General features: G+C 37.7%; 1 protein-coding gene across 2 annotated transcripts in view; it reads left to right on the forward strand.

The window, feature by feature from the left end:
* Nucleotides 1-21623, forward strand: part of LOC109407532 (sex peptide receptor) — a 166650-nt gene that overhangs the window by 135212 nt on the left and 9815 nt on the right. For both annotated transcript variants that reach the window (XM_062856774.1, XM_019680598.3), the window contains exons 4-5: nt 13327-13388; nt 14245-14367. In XM_062856774.1, the coding sequence (XP_062712758.1) occupies nt 13327-13388; nt 14245-14367 (185 nt within the window). The remainder of the gene's footprint in view (nt 1-13326; nt 13389-14244; nt 14368-21623) is intronic.

The following is a 21623-nucleotide window of genomic DNA, read 5'->3' on the forward strand; positions in this document are numbered from 1 at the left end:
GCGCGCGATATCGGCACCCGGACGAAATCCCATTACACACTGATCTGCTCTGCGAATCAAATAATTCCCAAAAAGTGCACCTTGAGCCAAAAAGCCTGAAAACCCCTTGTCTATGCAATATGTATATCATGACACCCGAGAGCAAAAGTGCATGTAACGTTTGTATGACAGAAGAATTTGATTATTGAGCTGTTGCGGTTTCAAGGAGAAAACGTCAAGTGTAGGCATATTTAGCCATTATCTCTGTGAAGTAAAATATATGGTCACAAGCAGAGACAGAGGCAGGCCAAACATAATAGTGCTCCAATGGAAAATATACATAAATGCTAGATTTACACTCCCGATCAAAAGTTTAATTTCCCCCATTCAAAAACATGTCAGTTTGTTAGGCCTATATCTCCGCCAATTTGCGTCCGATTTCAAAATCCTAGGTCTCATTTGAAAGATAATAAGTCAAAGTAACTTTGAACACGATTTAAGTGAAACTTTTACAAAAATATTTGTATGTCAACTTAAGTCAAAGTTGCAAAATTTTCTAAAAAATGAATATAAACTTAAGACAGTGTCGCTGGAAATTGGGTCGACCAAATTTTAAAATGAGATCTGCAATATAACCTATTTTCTATTAGCTTTCAACTGCTTTTTACCGAGCTGAGCTAAAAAATCTAGAAAAAAAAAGTTATTAAATTTTGCAAATTTGGGTTAAGTTCACATACAAATATATTTGAAAAAGTTTCACCTAAATCATGTTCAAAGTTACTTTGACTTATCATCTTTCGAATGAGATCTAGGATTTTGAAATCGGACGCAAATTGGCGAAGATATGGGCCTAACAAACTGACATGTTTTTGAGGGGGTGACCCCAAACTTTTAATCGGGAGTGTATGTTCCAGAACAAATCATTAAGCACAATTCTTTATATGAATGTCGAAAACTAAAGTAGGTACAGACAATAAAAAATAATAAACAAAGAGAAAGCAATTAGCAAACACTGCAATAAAATTGATTATTAAACCAATTGGTTATGATGGACCATAATTGTCACCAAACAGCACCGAAAGTAATTGCGCCAGCGATAAAAAAAACTGAATGAGAGGTTGCCTACCGAGTTTTTATAAAATATTAAACGAATCTCGTAAACGCATCTCTGCTTACCCATACCTATACGCAAACGCGCGAAACGTGCAGTGGAAAGCCAAGGAAAATTGGATAACAACATTAATTAACGCTCACCCTGGTGGTGGAGACACATGCTCTTGCTCTCTAGCTCGGGTTACCTACAGTGAAGCTCAAACATACATCTATGTAATGTAGTTTTTGACGCATTTCGAAAGATAGTTCACGCCAAAAATATTCTGGTTAGGGGATCGATGCACAACATTCAGTAATATTCAGCATTTAGAATTTATGATTCTTTCCTATTTTTTTTTCTAAAAGTTTTTGTTGGTACTGTAATGAGTAACAGTATCCTGTAGTGGCTTACAGTTTGTACTTGTTCATAAGGCAAGAGGTTAACTGCAGATCCTTCGACGTGCTTCGTGTCGTCGCGGGGTTGAGAATGGATTGGATTACGACATTTCCTACACAACACACGAATCTCGTAGACGCAACCTTTTTCAATGCAAATGAAATTTTACTTCTATCTGAAAATGTTTCCATGTTATTTGTTTTGCAATTTTGGAATGGGCGAATGAAAAATCCTAGTTTTCTTCTTCAAAAAATATATATTCAACATGAAAACGGTTTTTGGATTGAAGTGATTCGAAGATGACTGAGTGTAATTGTGTGGCTTCGTGGTCGTGCGGCTAAGGTCACCAAGCCTTTAGTCGCATCGTGCTAAGGAGCGCGGGTTCGATTCCCGCCGCAGCTGTCAGGAAAAGTTTTCGGCTGTGCCACTGGGCGTTGCATGCTAGTCCGTTGTCTAGTGTCGTGCTTCCTTCAAAGAGCAAATAGCTCACTGGAAGCATTAAACGTGTCTGTGTCTTTTAATTGAAGGAGTTTTAGAAAAAGTAAGTAAGGTAAGTTGGAATATCTGTAATTATTGGCTATTTCCTGTCTGATATGACGGGAATAAGCGCATATGACGAAGTAGATTTCTACCCTAACTTACTATTACTAAGAATGGCCAAAACTAATGCTTCTACCCTGTGATGTATATTGCTAATATGGGAAAACTAAGGAACAAAACCACCCAAACATACATATGTAGGTGTTTGTTGTATTTTCGAATAGCATCACGTACGTATTACGAGCAAAATAAACTTGTTGGCAACGAGCTTCCAGTTCTACTTAAAAGATAAATTCAACGTCCTGCTTCGTAAGAAACTTAGGCCAGGGGAGGACGATTATACTATAGTATAGCTATTTGCTGTTGTCATCGTCTTCACAAAGCTATATCGCCTGAAATCACATAACTGTCCCATATGAAAAGGAATCCCAGTAAAAATGAGACTGATATGCGATTACAGGTAGTATAGTAAATGGCATGATTCTTGGTTCTTCAATCAATGGAAGTCGAAACCATCATTAATCTTATCAAAAGGAGGAACTGTCGCTTTAAATCCCATCGCTGTTACATATGACTCTGAATACTTTTTTGTGAGAAATGATGTTGTCGAACATGAAATCGTGGTAAATCGTGGCTTAAATTTTGGGATAAATAAAAAGCCGAATATTATTAAAATGAAATAACATAATACACGATACATAAACGGAAATCATAATTCAATAAGAAGGTAAAGCATAAAGGCGTCCCTAACATTTTTATTCTAACATGAATATCATCCCATATACAAACTACAATCTGAATGTATCAATTACAACTTGACGTTTATAAAAAAAAAACCATTAATCTTCCAAGAACCCTATATGAAATATGTAAGAAAAAACGAAGCTTGAATTCCGGAAAAGTCGTTGTTTGCTTATCCAAGAAAATCTCCAAGCTGTCTAGGGTGAATCCGGTCAGTGCTCTACCTCCAACCCCCTCAGTGAGACGACAGTAGGTACAACATTCTTTAACATTTCTTCCGGATTATCTGGTCGGTGGCACGAAGGTGGACGTACAGACGGACACACCAACTCGTACGTCTCGGCTTAGGAGACACATTAATGACAAGGCGGAAATTACCTCCAACAGGGAGGTCAGACCGAGCGGATACAGCTCGAAGGCGCCAACATAAGAGAGAAACAAAAATGCTAGCTCATCTTTAAGAGGCATGGCGGAAAAAAGGTGAAAAAGAACCACCGGTAGAATTTGCCACGGTTTTATGGCTAAGTAAAATGGTATTTTATTTGATTTGTGATCTCAGTCACGTAGAAAGGGTAAAGGGTTCGGCGACAACAAGCTGTACACCTTTCTTCCGGTGTACTTTTCGTGTCCCAAATTGCAGATATGCGATACTCTTGCTAGACTGTCTGACTCAAGTCTTCTCTAACGTCTAAAAATATTTTTACGAGGAGTTGTTCGTTTCAATTCAGCTTCCTCTTCGGCAAAAATGATAAATAAATCGGGTTTCATTTGAACCTGTACGTACATAACAACATGCCACAGCAGAAGGCGGAAAAGCAACGATACTCTCTTGAATGCAATATCCGCTCTTCAAAGGTAAAACTGATTCCATCGATGTTCCATCCGGAGCAACAGTTTTAGTTTTCAAGAGGTTCTGAGAATTGTTATCAATTTAATGATAGTTGTAAGCACTTCCTTGAATCCATTTGACTGGCGAGAGTTAGCTGAAACCGTCCCACTATTTACACCTTGACTTTAAAAATGCTTAAGATGGCGATTTTCTGGGAGTCCTTGCCAAAAAAGTAAGGAAAATGCATTTGGTTACTCAAATTGATGGACCCCCTGTTAGAGCCACAACAATGTTTGCGGATTCGTCGATTTTGGTCAAATGTTGGTTCATTTGAACTGTTGTAACTCGAAAGTTTCTTCTAAAACTCCCTCAAAGCGAAACGTTGTTGAAAAGAGAAAAGATAGAACTACTATTTACAGTTACAAAAAGTTGGGTCGGCCATTTATTTATTCCTTGTTGGGTATATAAGTCACTGCGACCAGTTTTTAGATATATATGGGTCGGCCATATTGCTTTTGGTCGCCATGTTGGATTTTTATATCAACACGTTTTTTGGCCATGTTGGCAACCACCGATTTTCGAGAAAAGTGTAACCACGCGACCAAGTAGGACGTGCCGAAGTATCTACCTGCTGGAAAAAGCAAAGTGAAGTGCAGTGATGAGAAAAAAAGTGAAAGTGAAATATGGAGGAAATTAAGAAATTTGAATCATTTACCATCACCATAATATCAAAAAAGGAGGATTCAGATTTGAAATCGAACACCCAACACGGATCAAGTTGGGAAAAGAACCAGGCATCAAACAAAAAAAAATTGTGCATCTGAACGTTGACCAAACGTTTCCTTTGAACTTTACCCTTCCACTAACACCCAAATTCCCGTGACGCCTAGGCCTGAAAGAATGTAGAGGTCTCTATGTACTTTCATAGGTGTCCAACTAATCTTCCTTTCCCATCCCTCAGCTGTCGCAAGGACGTGGCCAGGACAGCACTCGACCGTTGGAGGATTGCGTCAGTCTTGTCTAAGAGTCAGAGATTAGTCCCAAATCTTTGTGCTTTGGTAACGGATAGGAAGGATGCAACCCTCATAACAGCGATCCAGGACTGTACCACCTACGAATTTGTGCGACTCGCTCAATGCTAATGCTAATGCTAATGTTGGCAACCACCGATTTTCAAAATGTTCACATCAACTGAAAGCTGAGACAAACACAACATATTAAAACATTAGGGCATTTTTTTTATTACCGTACGAAATTGGGCCGAAGGGTCCCAGATTTTCATGAAACTTTTTCCACAGGCAGGGCTAATGGATATATGAACAAAAAAAAATTGAGAAAAATTCAGGGTCGCCTATTTTCCCGAAAAATTCAGGTGGAAATTCTTTGTTTTCCCCTGACACTACTTACTTTGAAAAATCATAACTCAAGAACGAAGCATCATAGAAACAAAGCTTTTTTTAGAAAATGAAAGCAAATTTTCTCCGAAATCTAAAAAAATGAACTGGAAAAAGTTTTTCACAAAATTTTCCAAAGTTGAGAAAATTCGTAAAGAAAAGCCGGAAAAACAATGCCCGAACTCGTAAAAAAATATCAAAAAAATATTTTTGAGAAGGTTATTCCATAAGCTTTAATCGCTGAAATTTTTGGAATGCATTTTTTTTTCGTTTTTGAGTTATGTCCAATTTTGTTGAAAAATTTCCAAATGTGTCAAATAAGTCTTTTCTGTAAAAAATCATAACTCAAGAACAAAGCATCGTAGAAACAAAGTTTTTTTTTCAGAAAATGAATCCAAAAAAATATGAAAAGGAAAAAGTTTTCCACAAAATTTTCCACCGTTGAGGAAATTTATAAAAAAAAATGCCCGAACTCGCGGGAAATTTTCAAATTCAAGAAAAGCCGGAAAAACTATTCCTGAACTCGCGGAAAATTTTCAAAAAAAAATTTTTTGAGAAGGTAGTTTCATAAGCTTTGATGGCTGAAATTTTTGGAATGCACTTGTTTTTTGTTCTTGAGTTATGGCCAATTATGTGAAAAATTACCATGCGAACAATGCGTATATGATTATTTTTCACAAAATTGACCATTCCAAAAATTTCAGCGATCAAAGCTTATAAAATTACCTTCTCAACAAATTTTTTTTGAAAATTTTCCGCGAGTTCGGGAATACTTTTTCCGGCTTTTTTTTTAAACGCCCATTACAGATTTTTTTTCTCCTATCAAAAGCCTGAAAGCAATCTTAATGGAATTTCTCCAAAATTCCTATCCGAACTTCTTTCAGGATACGCGGTGGAATTCCTCCAGAGTCCAGAAATACTTGCAATGATTTATTCAGAAATTTATCGGGGAATTCTTGCATGCATTTTTTTATAAGAATTCATTCAGATATATCCCTACCAACTTTTGCAGGCATTTCTCCTGTGGTACCTCAACAAGTTTTTCTTGGAATTTCTTCAGAAACTCCTGCTGGGATTCCTTCAGTTTTCAGCTATTCTTACATACATTTCTGCACGAATTTCATCTGAAATCCTAACAGGGATTTTTTCAAAGATTTCAATAGTAAGTTCACCTATGAATCATTCATTCAAGTAGGTAATCATTCCAGGAATTTTTCAAGGAATTGCTTTAGGGATTTATGCCAAGAATGCAATAGGGATTCCATCAGAAATTACTCAAGCAATTTATCCGGGAACTCCTCTAGAGGTTTATACACAAATTACTTACGGGATTCCTCAAGAAATTCTTGTAATGTTTCTTCCTGTAATTCCTCGGCTGATTTCTCCGCAAATTTTTCAAGGGACTCGTCCAGAAATTTCAGATGAATTTCACCAAGAATTTCTCCATTGATTCGAATCGGGATTTTTTAGGATTCCCGAAGAATTCTTCAACATTGATATCTTTCATAGTTTTTTCAAGGGATTCCTTTAGAAATTATGGTCACTGTTATTTTTTTATTTCTCCATATATTCCTTCAGGAACTCTTCATAAAATTTCTTCAGGATTTTTCCAAGAATTCTTTCTGCGTTTTTTTCAGTACTTCTTCCTGGGAACTCTTCAGAAAACCTCCTAGGATTCCTCCGGGAATTTCTATAGGGATTCCTCTGAGAAATCCAGAACTTTTTTTTATCTTTTTTAACGAGATTTTTAGCCCTAGGCTAGTTCATCTCGGGACCCACGCTTTACTTCCCTAGGTTTGTCGGGAGTGGGATTCGATCCCAGGTCCTTGGCGTGATAGTCAAAACTTCTTCCAGATATTCTTGAAGGATTCATTCAGGAATTCTTCAAGGAATTCTTCTAAACAATCCTCCAAGAATTCTTCTAGAGATTTCTTCAGGCATTCCTCCAAGAACTCCTCCAGAAATTTCTCCAAGGGTTCCTCCAGGGATTTCCCCAGGAGTTCGTCTAGAGATTCCTTCAGAAATTTCTCTAGAGATTCCTGCTGGAATTCCTCTAGATAATCCTCCAGGAATTATTCCAGGACCTCCTCCAGAAATTCTTCCAAGCATTCCTCCAGGCATTATTTCAGGCATTCGTTCAGAGATTCCATCAGTAATTAGTCGGGATTTCTCTACGGATTTCTCCATGGGTTACAGCAAGCATTCCACCAGGTATTGCTCCAAGCATTCGTCCAGGAATTTCTCAAGGCGTTCTTACAGGAGTCCCTTCAGCATTTTAAGAAATCTTTCTGCGACTTCTTTAGTACATCCTTCGGGGGTTTCCGGAAATCCTCCTTGGATTCCTTCAGTAATCTCTATTGCAAATCCCCCAGAAATTTCACCAGGAAATCTTAGTGCATGGATGCCTTCAAAAATTGTTACAGGAATTCCTCTAAAGATTCCTCTTGGTATTCCTACAGGAGCTCCTCCAGCGATACCTCCAGAAATGTATCCAAGTATTTCTTCTCCAGAGATTACTCTAAGAATTCCTCTAGCGACCGCTCCAAGGATTCCTCTAGAAGTTCCTCCAGGAAATCCTCCTAGCATTCCTCCAGGCATTTCTTTGGGAATTTCTCCATAAATCCCTTCAGACATTCCTCTTGGAATTCCTCTGGAGATAGTTCCAAGAATTGCTTCAAGGATTCTTCCAGGAATTCCTACAGGAGTTCGTCCAAGAATTCCTCCTAAATTTTATCCAGAAATTCCTTCAAGGGTTCCTCCAGGAATTGCTTCAGGAATTCCGCCAGAGATACTTCCAGAAATTGTGTCAGGGATTTCACCAGGGATTCCCCCAGATTTTTTCCTAGAATTTATCCAGAAATTCTTCCAAGGATACCTCCAAAATTCTACTAGGAAAACCACAATACCTCAAGGGATTTCTTCAGAAGTTTCTCCTGGAATTCTTCCGGGAATTCAATTGATTGATTTATTTAGCTTTATTTAAGAGACTTTCAGCCCTTGGCTGGTTCGTCTGGGAATTCAATCAGAGATTCTTCCAGAAATTATTTCACGGATTGCTCCAGGAACTCATCCAGGAGGTTCTCCAGAGATTCCTCCAGGAAAATGTGCGTGCAGCTAGTGTCACCAAGTATTTAGTCGCATCGTGCTAGGAGCGCGGGTTCGATTCCCGCCGCAGCTGTCAGGAAAAGTTTTCGGCTGTGCCACTGGGCGTTGCATGCTAGTCCGATGTCTAGTGTCGTGCTTCCTTCAAAGAGCGATTAGCTTCACTGGAAGTACTAAACGTGTCCGTGTCTTAATATTTAAAATTCAGGAAAACCTCCAGATGTTCATAAATTATCCAAGAATTTCTCCAGGAGTTCCTTCCAAGGATTTCTCCAGGGATTCCTCTAGTGGTTCCTCCAGGAATTCTATTCAGAAAGGAATCGCTCCAGGGATTCCTCTACGCATTTATTTAGGAATTCTTCCTGGAATTCCTCTAGAGATTTCTGAAGGACTCCCTTCAGCAATTCCTCAAGGAATTCCTTTAGACATTCCTCCAGGGACTCCCCCAGAAATTCATCTAAGAATTTCTCCTTCAGGGATTCTTTCGAAAATTCCTCCAAGGATTACTCTAGCGATCTCTCCAAGAATTCCTCTAGAATTTCCTCCAGGAGTTTCTCCAGAAAATACTTCAGGCATTTTTCCAGGAATTCCTTCAGGCATTCTTCTGGTAATACCGTCAGGCTTTACTTCAGAAACTCCATCAGGGATTCCAGAAATTCCAGGAATCGTGCCAAAGACTCTCACAGGGATTCCCCCAGGAATTTAGTAAATAATTTCTCCAGGGGTTTCTCCTGTTATTCTTCCAGAGATTCCTCCAGGAATTTCTACAGTAACTCTTCCAGCAAGTCCTCCAATAATTTATCCAAGCATTCCTCCATGGGTTTCTGCAAGAATTCCTTTAAGAATTCCTCCAGGATCTTTTTGCAGGGATTTTTTTTTCAGAAATCCTCCAAGAATTCAACTGGGCATTCCTCCTGGAATTCCTCCAGGAATTTCTCAAGGAGTTCCTTCAGGAATTACTCCTGTGCTTCCTTCAGGAATAGGACGCAAATACCTACGCTGTTTGCACCATTTTATTGCCGAAATGAAGGATGTATCATCTCATCATACAAAAATCCAGCTCACTACTTTCAATCTAGTACTTCATAAACGCCAACTTAGGGGGGGCAAGCACTGTTTTGCCCCCCCAATATTTGACAATTTTTAGATTTTCCCATACAAAAAATCAGAAAAACCAGGCTTTGCCCCCCCAATAATTCGGCCAAGTTGGCGCGTCTGACTTTACTAATTGCGTCCTATTCCTGCAGGGATTCTGGCAGGAATTGCTCCAGAGATTTTTGTCCAGGCATTTCTCAAGGGTTTTTCCCAAGCATTCCTCCAGGGATTTCTCCCGGAATGCATTCACAATTTCATCCAAGAATTTCTCCAGCAATTCGTTCAAGAATTCCTCCATGTCTTCATCCAGGAACTCCTCCAGGGATTTTGCCAGAAACTTCTCTAAGGATTTTTCCGGGAATTCTTCCAGGGATTGTTCTGGGAATTCCTCTAGTGATTCATTCAGAAATTCTTCTCGGGATCTCTTCAAAAATTTATTCAGGGATTCGTTCAGGAATTGCAAAAATCCTTACATCATCATTTCTCCACGGATGCTTCCAGGAATGCCTGAAGACTTTTCTGAATTACTACAAGGATTTCCAGAGGCATTTCACCAGCGACCTATATTGGAATTCTTTAAGCTAATTTTAAAGTAATGCATACAGGAGCCAGGAAATTCTTCAAGAAATCATCCAGGAATTATTTTACAGTAAGTCCTTGGCGATTTCGTAGCAACCGAAAACGTAAATGTACCCACATTTTGGACTTCAATACATCCAACAGCATGACCAAATTGTCTGGTGTTCCCTAACGGAATAGGAGAAACTAACAGTCGAGAACGACTAAAATGAAGAATCACTGTCGTAATCAATACAACCACTATTGATACAACATAGTCTATCATAATGACAAAAACATATTAGGTAACACCGGTCGACGATAGTTGATTTATTTGACCGCTAAGGCAGTACACAGCGTATTCGATATGCATAATATTGTAACAATACGCTACCTGCAGCACCGTGAACAACTGCAGCTCAGCCATTAATAATAACTTGAATGAATTAATGAGCCTTCAGTTGCGAACCTGGATGCTCTCTTCGATACGCGCAGATTCGCGTTGCCTTTTCGAGCCCGTACCATAATATGCCAACCTCAATGCTCTTGAAATATCCTGCTAATAGAAGACCATCGCATTAGACTGGCCCAAATATAAAAATGTCGAAAAATTCCACGGGTCACCCTCTAGAATCGTGCCTTTGGATGAGAAGAACAATCTGTGAAAGATTCAGCTCAATCGGTTGAAAACTAAGCTGGCGCAAATGAGTTGTAGGTTTGTATGGGATGTTCAGTCCAAATATATGGGAAATTGGATTACCTCCAGTCTCTCATTCAGCAAGCCGATTTGGCGAATTCGATTTGGCTCAGAATTGAAAAAATGGTAGTTGAGACCCTAAGGACCCATATCATGATAAAACTTAATTTAGTTGCGGTTTCAGCTAACGAAAGCAGAGTGGGGACATCTTCCTCCGTTTACTCCCGGATGTTATATACAGCACGTGTTTGTCGGTCGAAGCTTGCGCGCTACATCATAGGCAGCTATGTAATTCTTCATAGTCTCGATACCCATCCACGTGCATGAGCAATAGAAATAATGAAGGATCACCTAGCCGCCTATGATGTAGTGTGCAGGTTTCGAATGGCAAACACGTGCTGCATGTAACAACCGAGAGTAAACGGGGGAAGATGTCCTTAACCTGCTTTCGTTAGCTAAAACCGCAATTAAATTAAGTTTTATCATGATATGGTCTTCTACAAAGATGTTCCTTAGGGTCTCAACTACCATTCTTTCAATTCTGAACCAAATCGAACTCGCCAAACCGGCTTGCCGTATCAGAGACTGGAGGTCATCCAATTTCCCATATATTATGACTGAACATCCCATACAAACCTTCAACTCATTTGCGCCAGCTCACTTTTTAACCGATTGAGCTGAATCTTTCACAGATTGTTCTTCTCATCCAAAGGCACGATTCTAGAGGGTGCCCCGTGAATTTTGAAAACTTTTTTTCGTCTCATACAAATGTGGGCCGGTCTACCATCGCATATATCGCACGACCTTGCTTCATCGTCAGTAATCCTTCTCTTGAAAACTACAGAGCAATGATTCTACCTACGAGCAAACAACATTTGTTTTCTGATTCAGGTAATTGCAATGCGGAAAACGGAAATGTTTGATTGTAAGAGTTTCAGTCGCCCCAGTTGAGCACCCGGCAGTAGCTGGTTCAGCTGGATTTTAGCAGAAAAGGTGAATTCAGGTTGAACCATAAATTTTGAACCCACTTTGTCTTGCGGCCCCAAATTTATGGGATAATTTAATTTACGGCGTACCTACGACAAGCCGTTGCGTGGTAAATTCGCACGAGTAATGCACGCGTTCCGGTTGAGCGGGCCTTTTGGTTTTTGAACGCGTTCAATGGAGAAGTTTAATTTGACTTGTTGTGGGTGACAAATGAGACGTCGTGAAGCAACCGTGGTATTGCTAGCTGAAGAATGGATTTATCCAGTTAAAAGCAATGCAATTAGTATAACATGTAAATATCATTTTAATCGCACAAATACTACGATAAATCAGGATTATTGATTACGTATTTTTTTCCATTGAACGTAAACAAATGGATTACATGAATTTACGCGTGCAATGACGGAAAGTACACAGATAAAAATAATGAAAATTTACTATTTGTATTATATGATATGTAATCACAATAAACCTTGCTGAACCATACACAGATCGAAAAAAGAGTGTAAAATTCTGTGACATATGATGCACATGATTGGAGCGTGGCATATCACAGAAGTTTACATGACATATCATGTAAAACTCATAAAATATCATGTAAACTCCATTATATGTCATGTAATTCAGCATGACTCTGAGTGTTTACATGACATATAACGCAAATTTACATGAAATATCATGTAAATCATCATACACTTAAGTTTACATGACTAATATGAAGTTTACATGACGTTTATTTTTATCTGTGTACGTACATAACATATAACGGAATTTTACATGGCATGCAAATTTCTGTAAAATCACACGTCTTAATCCAAATATGCGTATCACATGTCACATAAATGTACACACATAGAACGAATGAACCACGTATCTGTCAACCCTAATCCTACCTAATGCATCTGACAGGAGCCAACATCTATCGTGTATCCACAATGGAATCTATTGTAGATACACAAATGTTTACATACAAGTTGTTGGATTCTTAAAAATTCTGTGACATATGATGCACATTGCACATGATTGGAGCGTGGGATATCACAGAAGTTTACATGACATATCATGTAAAAGTCATAAAATAGCATGTAAACTTCCATTATATGTCATGTAATTCAGCAGAACTCTGTGTGTTTACATGACATATAACACAAATTTACACATGATATATCATGTAAACCATCATAGCACTAAGTTTACATGACTAAACTGAAGTTTACATGACGTGTGAATCTCATTACTTTTATCTGTGCATTTTTTTTTAAATCTGTGTACATAATTATGTAAAAATCCGTCCAAGATAACTACGTAAAGTATGTCTGTCCATATGTCTATCGAAATGATATCAACTTACATGACATGAGTTTTTCATAGCGCGCATGTAAACTTCCAAGCATGTAAATGTAACGTGTATGGTGCATAACTAATGCCGTCACATCACCTAATTTCGAACACTTTTTTTGGTTCCTAATTCCGTTCACACCATGTAAAACAAATGGGGTGAACGTGAACGAAATTAGGAGTCGACAAAAAGTGATTGGAATTAGGTGATGTCACGGTACAGAGGAAGACTGCAATTGGTAGTCCAAATACGCGTAATAGGACAAGCGTTACAATGCGGAATCAAGAGGTACAACAACTCATTTCACTTCATTTCAACAACTCATTTGCAAGAACACCACTGTTGTGTCATATTTTCTAATTTACTTCTATGATGTACTACATGAAGCACAACAAAATTACCCAACATGACTGAACAATGCAGTGTGCTGCTATGTTTGATCTTCTAATCAGCCCCACAATGACTGAGCGAAGTCTGAGCAGCAATTCTGAAGATACTGGTGCTAGTCAACCGAAAATAATCCTCGTTGAAATGCAGCCGCGAATATTAATGTATTCTGTTTTCTCGTTGTTACAGCACTTACCGGCAATGTTCCACACCGCCTCAGTTTGGTTAACGTTGGCACTGGCAGTACAACGGTAAGTACAAGTTCACTCAATTATTTGCTCTATCTCTCGCTCGCAACAGGCCGGGATTACCTGTCACTGTTGCCGTCAACCGTTGGTGTAACTAACTCTATCCTGGCTGGGTCTATGCCATTATAACAAAGCGGAACGACGTCTAGGGCAGGTCAGGATAATACGCGATATAATTACCATTATTGGAGGAACTTAGAGACAGATGTTGATAGACTTGAGTGCATTCATTGGGATGCAAATTGATTATAAATGCTTATTCAAGAGCGATTCCAGGAAATGTGGAAAGGCTACGATTTGAATGCGGAAATTTATTGGATAACACAAATGATTACATTCTAGACAAGGACGGAGCTGGAATGAAAATTCAATGATACTAAACAGCCTATAATTCTAACTCAAGTGACATTTTTAGTCAAATAGAATAGAAAAGTTTCTTAGAACCAGCATAAAGCCAAAATAAAAGATATTATGTTTTATGATGGTTCTCAAATCCTCTACAAGACTAATTGGTCATCAAAATGTTACTTGGGCAATGAATTCCACAAAGTAACAAAACTTATAAAAGCACACACTTTCCTACACAGCAAAAATTTTCGAAAATTACACCCAACGTAAACCAACTTGACATATAAGTTTCTATTCCATCTCACTGAATTTTACATTAAACAATTTCTTGTATGGAATGTTGAACACAAGCTTCATATTGAGAGCAACCTGTAAACTTTAAAACTGATGGAAAAATGTGTGTTATATGACGGGGTCCTTTTGTTACAGGTGATATGATGTAACATTTTTTAACTGTGTAGATTTACGTTTCAATTAATGTTTTACTTGTTTTTTCACCCATTCTCTCCAGGTACGTCTACGTTTGCCACGCTCCCATAGCACGAACCTGGTGCACAATACCTCGGGTGAAAAAGTGTATCGCTTACATCTGTATAGCAGCACTAATCCATCAGAGCACTCGATTTTTCGATAAGTAAGTATAAACATCGTCGCATAGGAAAATACCATTGTTTAATGGCAGATAAATGGATAGACCAAAATAATGTGCAGAAAGATTGATTGATCAAACTAATCAAATAGACGTTGGCCATTCTGTTTCATTCAGCGCGAAAAAAGAGCATTAATTTCAACTGTTCAACTGGGGAATTTGAAGAGTACTTAGTGGGCCATAATGGAAGACAAATGAGAGTGTTCTCATATTACTTAGAGTAACGCAGAATTGCCATCTTACCATAGCAGGCAATAACTCAATTCAAAAAACCATAATGTTTCACCCAGTCTTTAAGTTAGACACTATCTAGCCTTGTACAAAAATTGAAGTGATTTGGTTAAACATTGACTGAGTAGCAGCAGGTTCCCAAAATAGCCCCCACCCCCCTGCCCAAGTGGTCCAAGACCCTAGCTACCTAACTTCAAATTAAAAAAGTGAACGCTAAGCGTCACTTAGCCAGGGTGTCTACTCATAACTCAAAATAATATTCCCCGAGTTATCCAGGCTTTTCCAAGGAAAATTTTAAAGTTTATAATTTAAAATTCTCTGAATGTAAAATACTCTTCACACACTTTACAAGAATATCCCTAAAAATTAAGTAAACATCATTCGAGATTTGTGAGAGTTGTTCCCTGAATTTCTACCTGAATTCCTTCCTGGAAGTTTTTCACGAAATATCTGTTGAAGTACTTCTCGATATTTCTTCTAGAATTTAAAATAGGATCCCTTTGAATATATACAGGGGATGGCCAAAATGTTTGGGATAGGCAACTTTTTTTCTCCAACAAAAAAATTCAACATGCTGTAACTTTTCATAGAGTGCATCAAAAAATCTCAAATTTTGACTGTTTGTCAACCTATTATATGTCCATCTATGGTACAAATTTGGGCTCGATTGAATAATTTTTCGCGAAGTAAGAACCGTTCAGGTAAAACACTATTATTGAGACAACTAGTTTTTGAACTGTCATATCTCAGAAACCAGTGAACCAAATTGAATGATTTTTTTAGCGTTCATTAACAATATATTGATACTTAATACGTCGTTATAAAATGTAATATTTTCTCACGGCGAATTAAGTTATACCGGGTTGAAAATTTTACCCATATAGAGAAAAATAAGTCAAATTTACAATACCACACAAAAAATACTAAATGTGTTCTTCCTTTAATCCTAATAGGCTCTAATATATCTAATTGGCGATAACTTGAGAACAGAAGTGGAAAATCTATTTTTATTGACATTGATGTAAAAAAATACATTTTTTCGAAAAAAATCTAAAAAATGTCAATCCATGAGAACTTTTTTCAACGTTCAAAAAGTACCAATGTTTTAATAGTTTGTGAAGCATTTACATAGTGTTAGTGTACGTTCAAAACTTCATTCAATTCGGTTCACTGGTTTCCGAGATATGACAGCTCAAAAATGAGTTGTCTAAAAAATAGTGTTTTACCCAAACGGTTCTAACTTTGTGGAACATTAATCAATCGAGCTCAAATTTGTACCATAGATGCACATATAATAGGTTGACAAACAGTCAAAATTTGAGACTTTTTGATGCACTCTATGAAAAGTTATAGCAAGTTGAACTTTTTTGTGAGAGAAAAAAAAATTGCCTATCCCAAACATTTTGGCCATCCCCTGTATTTTTTTATGATGATGATGATGATGATGTTGATGATGATTGTGTACCCACCATCCCTTCGATGATTTTTTACTTTGTTGACGCACATACCAGCGTTCATGGCATGATCACTGTCGGATCCGAAAGAATGGGGGAACAATCGAGAACTAGCACTGTGACCAAGACAACTGATTCACACTCACGACAGTTCAAATGGACTGTATATTGAGGTAGTTAAATTCACAACACGAAACGATGACTTAACTGAACTGGCGATAGTTTATTCTAACTACGGAACGGTACAAACTCAGTTTGTTCTAACTGCGCGCGCGTATATTTCATCCTGTGTATCGTTTATACTAGGACTATCAACTACTATTTACAGTTAACTACGTATTACCAACTACTCTAGACTACTATTCGGACTATGGTTCTATGGCGGTTTTATAGGCATCTTAGGCACAAACATTTTTGGAAGAACAAATATTGCAGTATTTTGGAACAATACTGGGCTGAATACAAAGGTTGTCTACATCTACAAACATAAATGTATAGTATCAGCTACACTGCATCGGAACTGCATCGATTATACCGACATTCGTTACAGAGATCGCTACCAACTATTACAGTGCAACTTCCCTATTGCGAACTGCGATTTACACATAAACATACTTAAATTTGTTTATTTAGAAGGCTCGGGCGCCTCATGGGCATAACTGAGCCGAAATCATTTGTTACAATATTTTTACATTTTACAATATTTTTACATTTTACAATATTTACTGCCTTAATGCTATGTTAGTTTGGCAAGCCGAAGTGCTCGCGGCTGTTTCGAGGTTAGGGATAATAAGAAATAAAATTGGGAAGGAGGGATTAAGGGGTCATAAACTAAATTATTTGCTAACTCATACTAAAAACATTGATGGGACAAAATGTCCAGATCTGAAACGGAACAAAAAAGAAAGGGCTTAATCGGTAGACAACGACAAGAAGAGGACAAACGGGAGATGAGCGGCAAACAGGGACGGCAGCCAAACAAGGGACGACATTGACATCAACACGTTTCAAAAATTGATATATGACAGGGGTTCTCAAACTTTTTCAGATTGCGACCCACTTTGGATTTTTATAAAGTTTGGCGACCCACCACGTCAGTATTTCATAAAATTTCAGTATTTTTATAAAATACTCAATTTTTTGTAAATTTGGAAACATGTTATTACCATTATAGGTTTTGATAAACTTACGTTACGTAGCACTCAAACTTAAGACAAAATATTGTTTTTTAACTTATAGTGCTCTCTTTGTTGTTTGAAAAAGTCTAAGTAAGATTGAGATGCCCAAATATCATCAATAAACTCTTAGTCTAAAGTAGTTTCTCATTTGACGACAAACATATCTAAAGGTCCAATCTGCAAAAGAGAGGCTCTCTTTGTTCCGATTCCCTTTAAATTATTGCGATGTCACAGTGGGCATTTTATACAATTTGTGATATGTAGATCGGAAAAGGATTGTTTAATCTACCTTCCGACGAAAGAAGTAAATCAAAATTTATAAATACAAGGACGTTATAATCGCAAGACAAGAGACTTAAAGAGTGCCTCTCATCTGCACTTAGGACTTAGGACCTATAGAAATGTTTGGCCTGATATGTTCAACCAGTTTGGGTACATGCAACAGGTTTTAGGTATTATTTTACACATTCAAGAAATAAACAAAAAAACATATAATTTGGACGAAATCTTTGAAGATATAGTGGCAATTTAAAATCCTCTTGAAATTTTTAGTCATATCCTTCATACGAACTTATTTTATTTACATTTTTATTGAAATAACTTTCAGTTGTTCTGACTTTCGTAAAATATCAGATTATCCCCATTCAGTAGAATTTCTCCGAAGTTCAGCTTTACTGAGGTTCGGTCAAAGTAAGGTTTCTAGTTGAAGTTTGGTAATTTTTAACTGTTGTAGGTGTTTCTATTTTTAAAAAATTGTTGCTGCACTTCAATCTTACTGAAAATGCGCAAGCAACGATCATTATTTTGTGCAGAACACAAGAAAATAAAATTTTACCCTAATCTTAAACCTTCTGATTGAAAATTCATAGATTCAAAATAGATTTTGGAACGCAGACAATCGTTTCAATATTCAATATACTCCAGAGTAACACTTTTGATACAAAAATTTGAATAGAATTGATTAGAAACCGAATTTCTAGATAAAAACTCTGCCGATTCTCCAAGGGAGTATTTGTAAATTAGAAAATGGCTAGCAATATCATTTGACATAAGTTTTTCAAGACATTTGTTACAATATTGCCCAAGCCTTCGCGACCCACCAAAACTTAGTCCGCGACCCACCAGTGGGTCGCGACCCATAGTTTGAGAAACGCTGATATATGAGATTCATGTATTCCTCACGATGCTTACCGCATCCCCACACGACATGTTCGATATCTTGGTAAGCCTCGCCGCAGACACAGAGATTGCTTTCTGAGAGCCCAATACGGAAGAGATGTGTGTACAAATAGTGTTTGGACATCAGCCGACAAATGACACGAATGAAACCACGGTCTAAATCCAACCCTTTGAACCATGGCTTATTGGACACCTGTGGAAACATGGAGTGCAACCATCTACCCATCTCTCTATTTGTGTTGCCGGCTGATAAAGGTCTCCTGACGGGCCAATGCAAAAAAATCATCGAAGTCGATTTGACGCTCGTAAATATCGCCTTCGCTAGCGCCCACCTTAGCCAGTGAGTCCGCTTTCTCATTGCTCAAAATCGAGCAATGTGAAGGGACCCAAGCTATGGTGATGGTGTATGAGCGTTTGGACTTGGCGTATTCCATTAAGGTGAAACATCAAGAAATCCCATTGCAATTTTGCATACAAACTTTAGAGGCACAAATCTGACTAACGAAGCATCGAACCAAGCCGCACTTGTTAATCCTGGCTTTGCTCACTCGCAAAAAGAGGCAGCTTTTGCAAATCGAGCGCATTTGTTTACGAATTTTTAAGATTGGTGTTCTTGAAAACGTGAGTAGGGGTCCAAGTCCGCCATTGTGGCAGCCATGTTTGTATCCTCTGATGTTTCTCCTTAAGGAAGCACGCTGAGTGCTTCATTAGTTTCATTGACCGAACGGCGTCCAGAGAACTTAGACTGACTGAAGTAGTGCTCAGGTGGAAGAGTGCTAATGTACTCTAAGGTGTAATATATAGCCGCTGGCTCAGCAACGTATACAGAACAGGGCTTTTGAAGCATGAAGGTGGCGCTATGAAATTCGTTGTAGACACCGAATCCAGTCGAATCATTGGTTTTTGAACCATCTGTGAAGAACTGTCCGTCCCCGTTAACATGCCCGAACCCATCGAATATGCCTCCGGGAATTTCTTAAAAGGAATTGGCTAAGTTATCCCGATTTTTCCTAAACTGTGTTACGTAACGCAACGAGAAACATTCTCAAACATTCATGCTTGGCATGATTACTAGATATAAAATTGAGTTCCAAATCACTGTATAAGCTCAATATGATATCCCAGTGTTGGATTTCATAAACAAAACTTGTATGAAAGTGCTCCTTTTCTATAAAACATACGATTTATTAAAAGTAGGCTTTAAATTCCTTAAGCCATTGTCAACATTTAGGCGTTTTTCGCGGGTTAGAGAATTTAAATCCTGAAATAACTCAAAAAGTACATAAGTTGAAAGAATTTTGACAACGTATTCGAAATCAGGACCCCAAAATTTAGTAAGTAGGTGTATTTTCAACAGAAACGAACATAGTTCACTTGAGTGATCAATGTTATCCCAAATCAACAAAACCAAAAATTAGATTGAAAAGCCTATTTAAACATGTTTTACAGTTTCACAATACTTTTTCGAAACAGCTTAACACATACTTTAGAGAGTCAGTACTTGTTTTAAAAATTAAAAAAAAAAACCATTTATTATTATTTATTTTATCTGTATTAACGAGATTTTTAGCCCTTGGCTAGTTCATCTCGGGACCAACGCTTTACTTCCCTTCCGAAGGAAGAACTCACATTTTGTGAGTTTGTCGGGAGTGGGATTCGATCCCAGGTCCTCGGCGTGATAGCCATGTGTTCTAACCATCACACCAGGTCCGCTCCACAAAAAAAAAATAAATAAAAATAAAAATAAAATAAAAATAAAAAAAAAATAAAAAAAAAACAACAAGTATCGTTTGCCTTAACAAGGGAATTAATAAAAAAAATCGACAATTTTGATCAATGTTACCCCGGATTACGGTACGCCAATTAAGAAATACTCTATAAATCAGAAAATTGCAGCTCTATGTCAACAACATTTATAAAAATGCGTTGATACAATTGATGCAGCTGCTCCCTATTTGCATTTTCTCGGCTGCCCGGCACACTATGAAGCTGATTTGTTCAGCACAGTTAAAAAAATACATAGGCTTGTTATCTATAAAAAAAAACTAACGAGCTGGATCGGAAGATAGCCGAGACATAGCAGAAAGAAGATGGAAATTGAGCACTTGAGCAATAAAGTGGCCCAAAAAAAAATAAGTGCAGTTCGGTTTATCGAAAAACAAGCAGTTTTTGACAATGCTATTCATTTATATGTTAAGCAAATTCAATCCTAAATTGCATTGCCTGTTCGATACTTTTTTGACAAAGACAGCAGAACAATTTCGGAAGCTTCAGTAATCGATTTTACTGGAGCAGCATTCAGCCGTTCTAATTTCGTTAAAAAAATACCGAAAATTAAGTGTGAAATAACAATAGGACGCAAACAGTGAAGTACTAGATTGAAAGTAGTGAGCTGGATTTTTGTATAGTGAGATGATCAAATCTCCATTTCTGCAATTAAATGGTGCAAACAGCGTGAGTTATATGATTCCTTGACTAATTTGATGCTGTTCGAGCAAAAGTTTGGGTAACTATGTTGAAGTTGCAAGAAATAAATAATACAACAACACAGTAACTCAATACTTTTACTCATACAGCCCAAAGTTTTATTTTTTATCGGAGTAAAATTGCCCTGGGTACTCAAGATAACCAAATTTTTACTGAAGCTTATGGGTGACAAAAGTAACAAATGCAAAAGGTAGCACCCGAGTTTTTTTAAGTTTAAGTTTTTCCTTATAAAGTTGAACTAGGTACTCTTGTGTTCATATTACCCCCTTTTCTTAAGAGTAAAGTCATCGAGCTGCCTAAGACCTCAACAGGCACCCTAAACATTCCAAAATACGAACTGACAGAAAGGGTCTGACAGATTGAAAAGACAGAGCTTGTTCTCCTGAGCCATTGTTATAGCGCGTTCGAGCCACGCGCCGTAGAAGCTAAAAGTAGTTGATTTTATCGTTGGTTGATTCCCGTCTGTTTGTGAAAATATGACAACAACAGAAAACATTAATAATGTAAACGCTCCTCGCTAATGTGAATATTGCTTTAGCTAGTTGAATGCAAAACGTTGAATAAATTATTTATCTCATTTACACTGCTCGTGTAATGAAAAACTAGGTATTTATAATATGCACTCTGGAAGCAAAGATGCTTGATGCATCTGAAACTACACTCTCCCAGCGTTTTCCCCCACGAAAAGCCTGGAGCTAGCACTCTTCTTCGA

This window comes from Aedes albopictus, chromosome 3, assembly GCF_035046485.1.
Source record: "Aedes albopictus strain Foshan chromosome 3, AalbF5, whole genome shotgun sequence".
NCBI classification, from domain to species: Eukaryota; Metazoa; Arthropoda; class Insecta; order Diptera; family Culicidae; genus Aedes; species Aedes albopictus.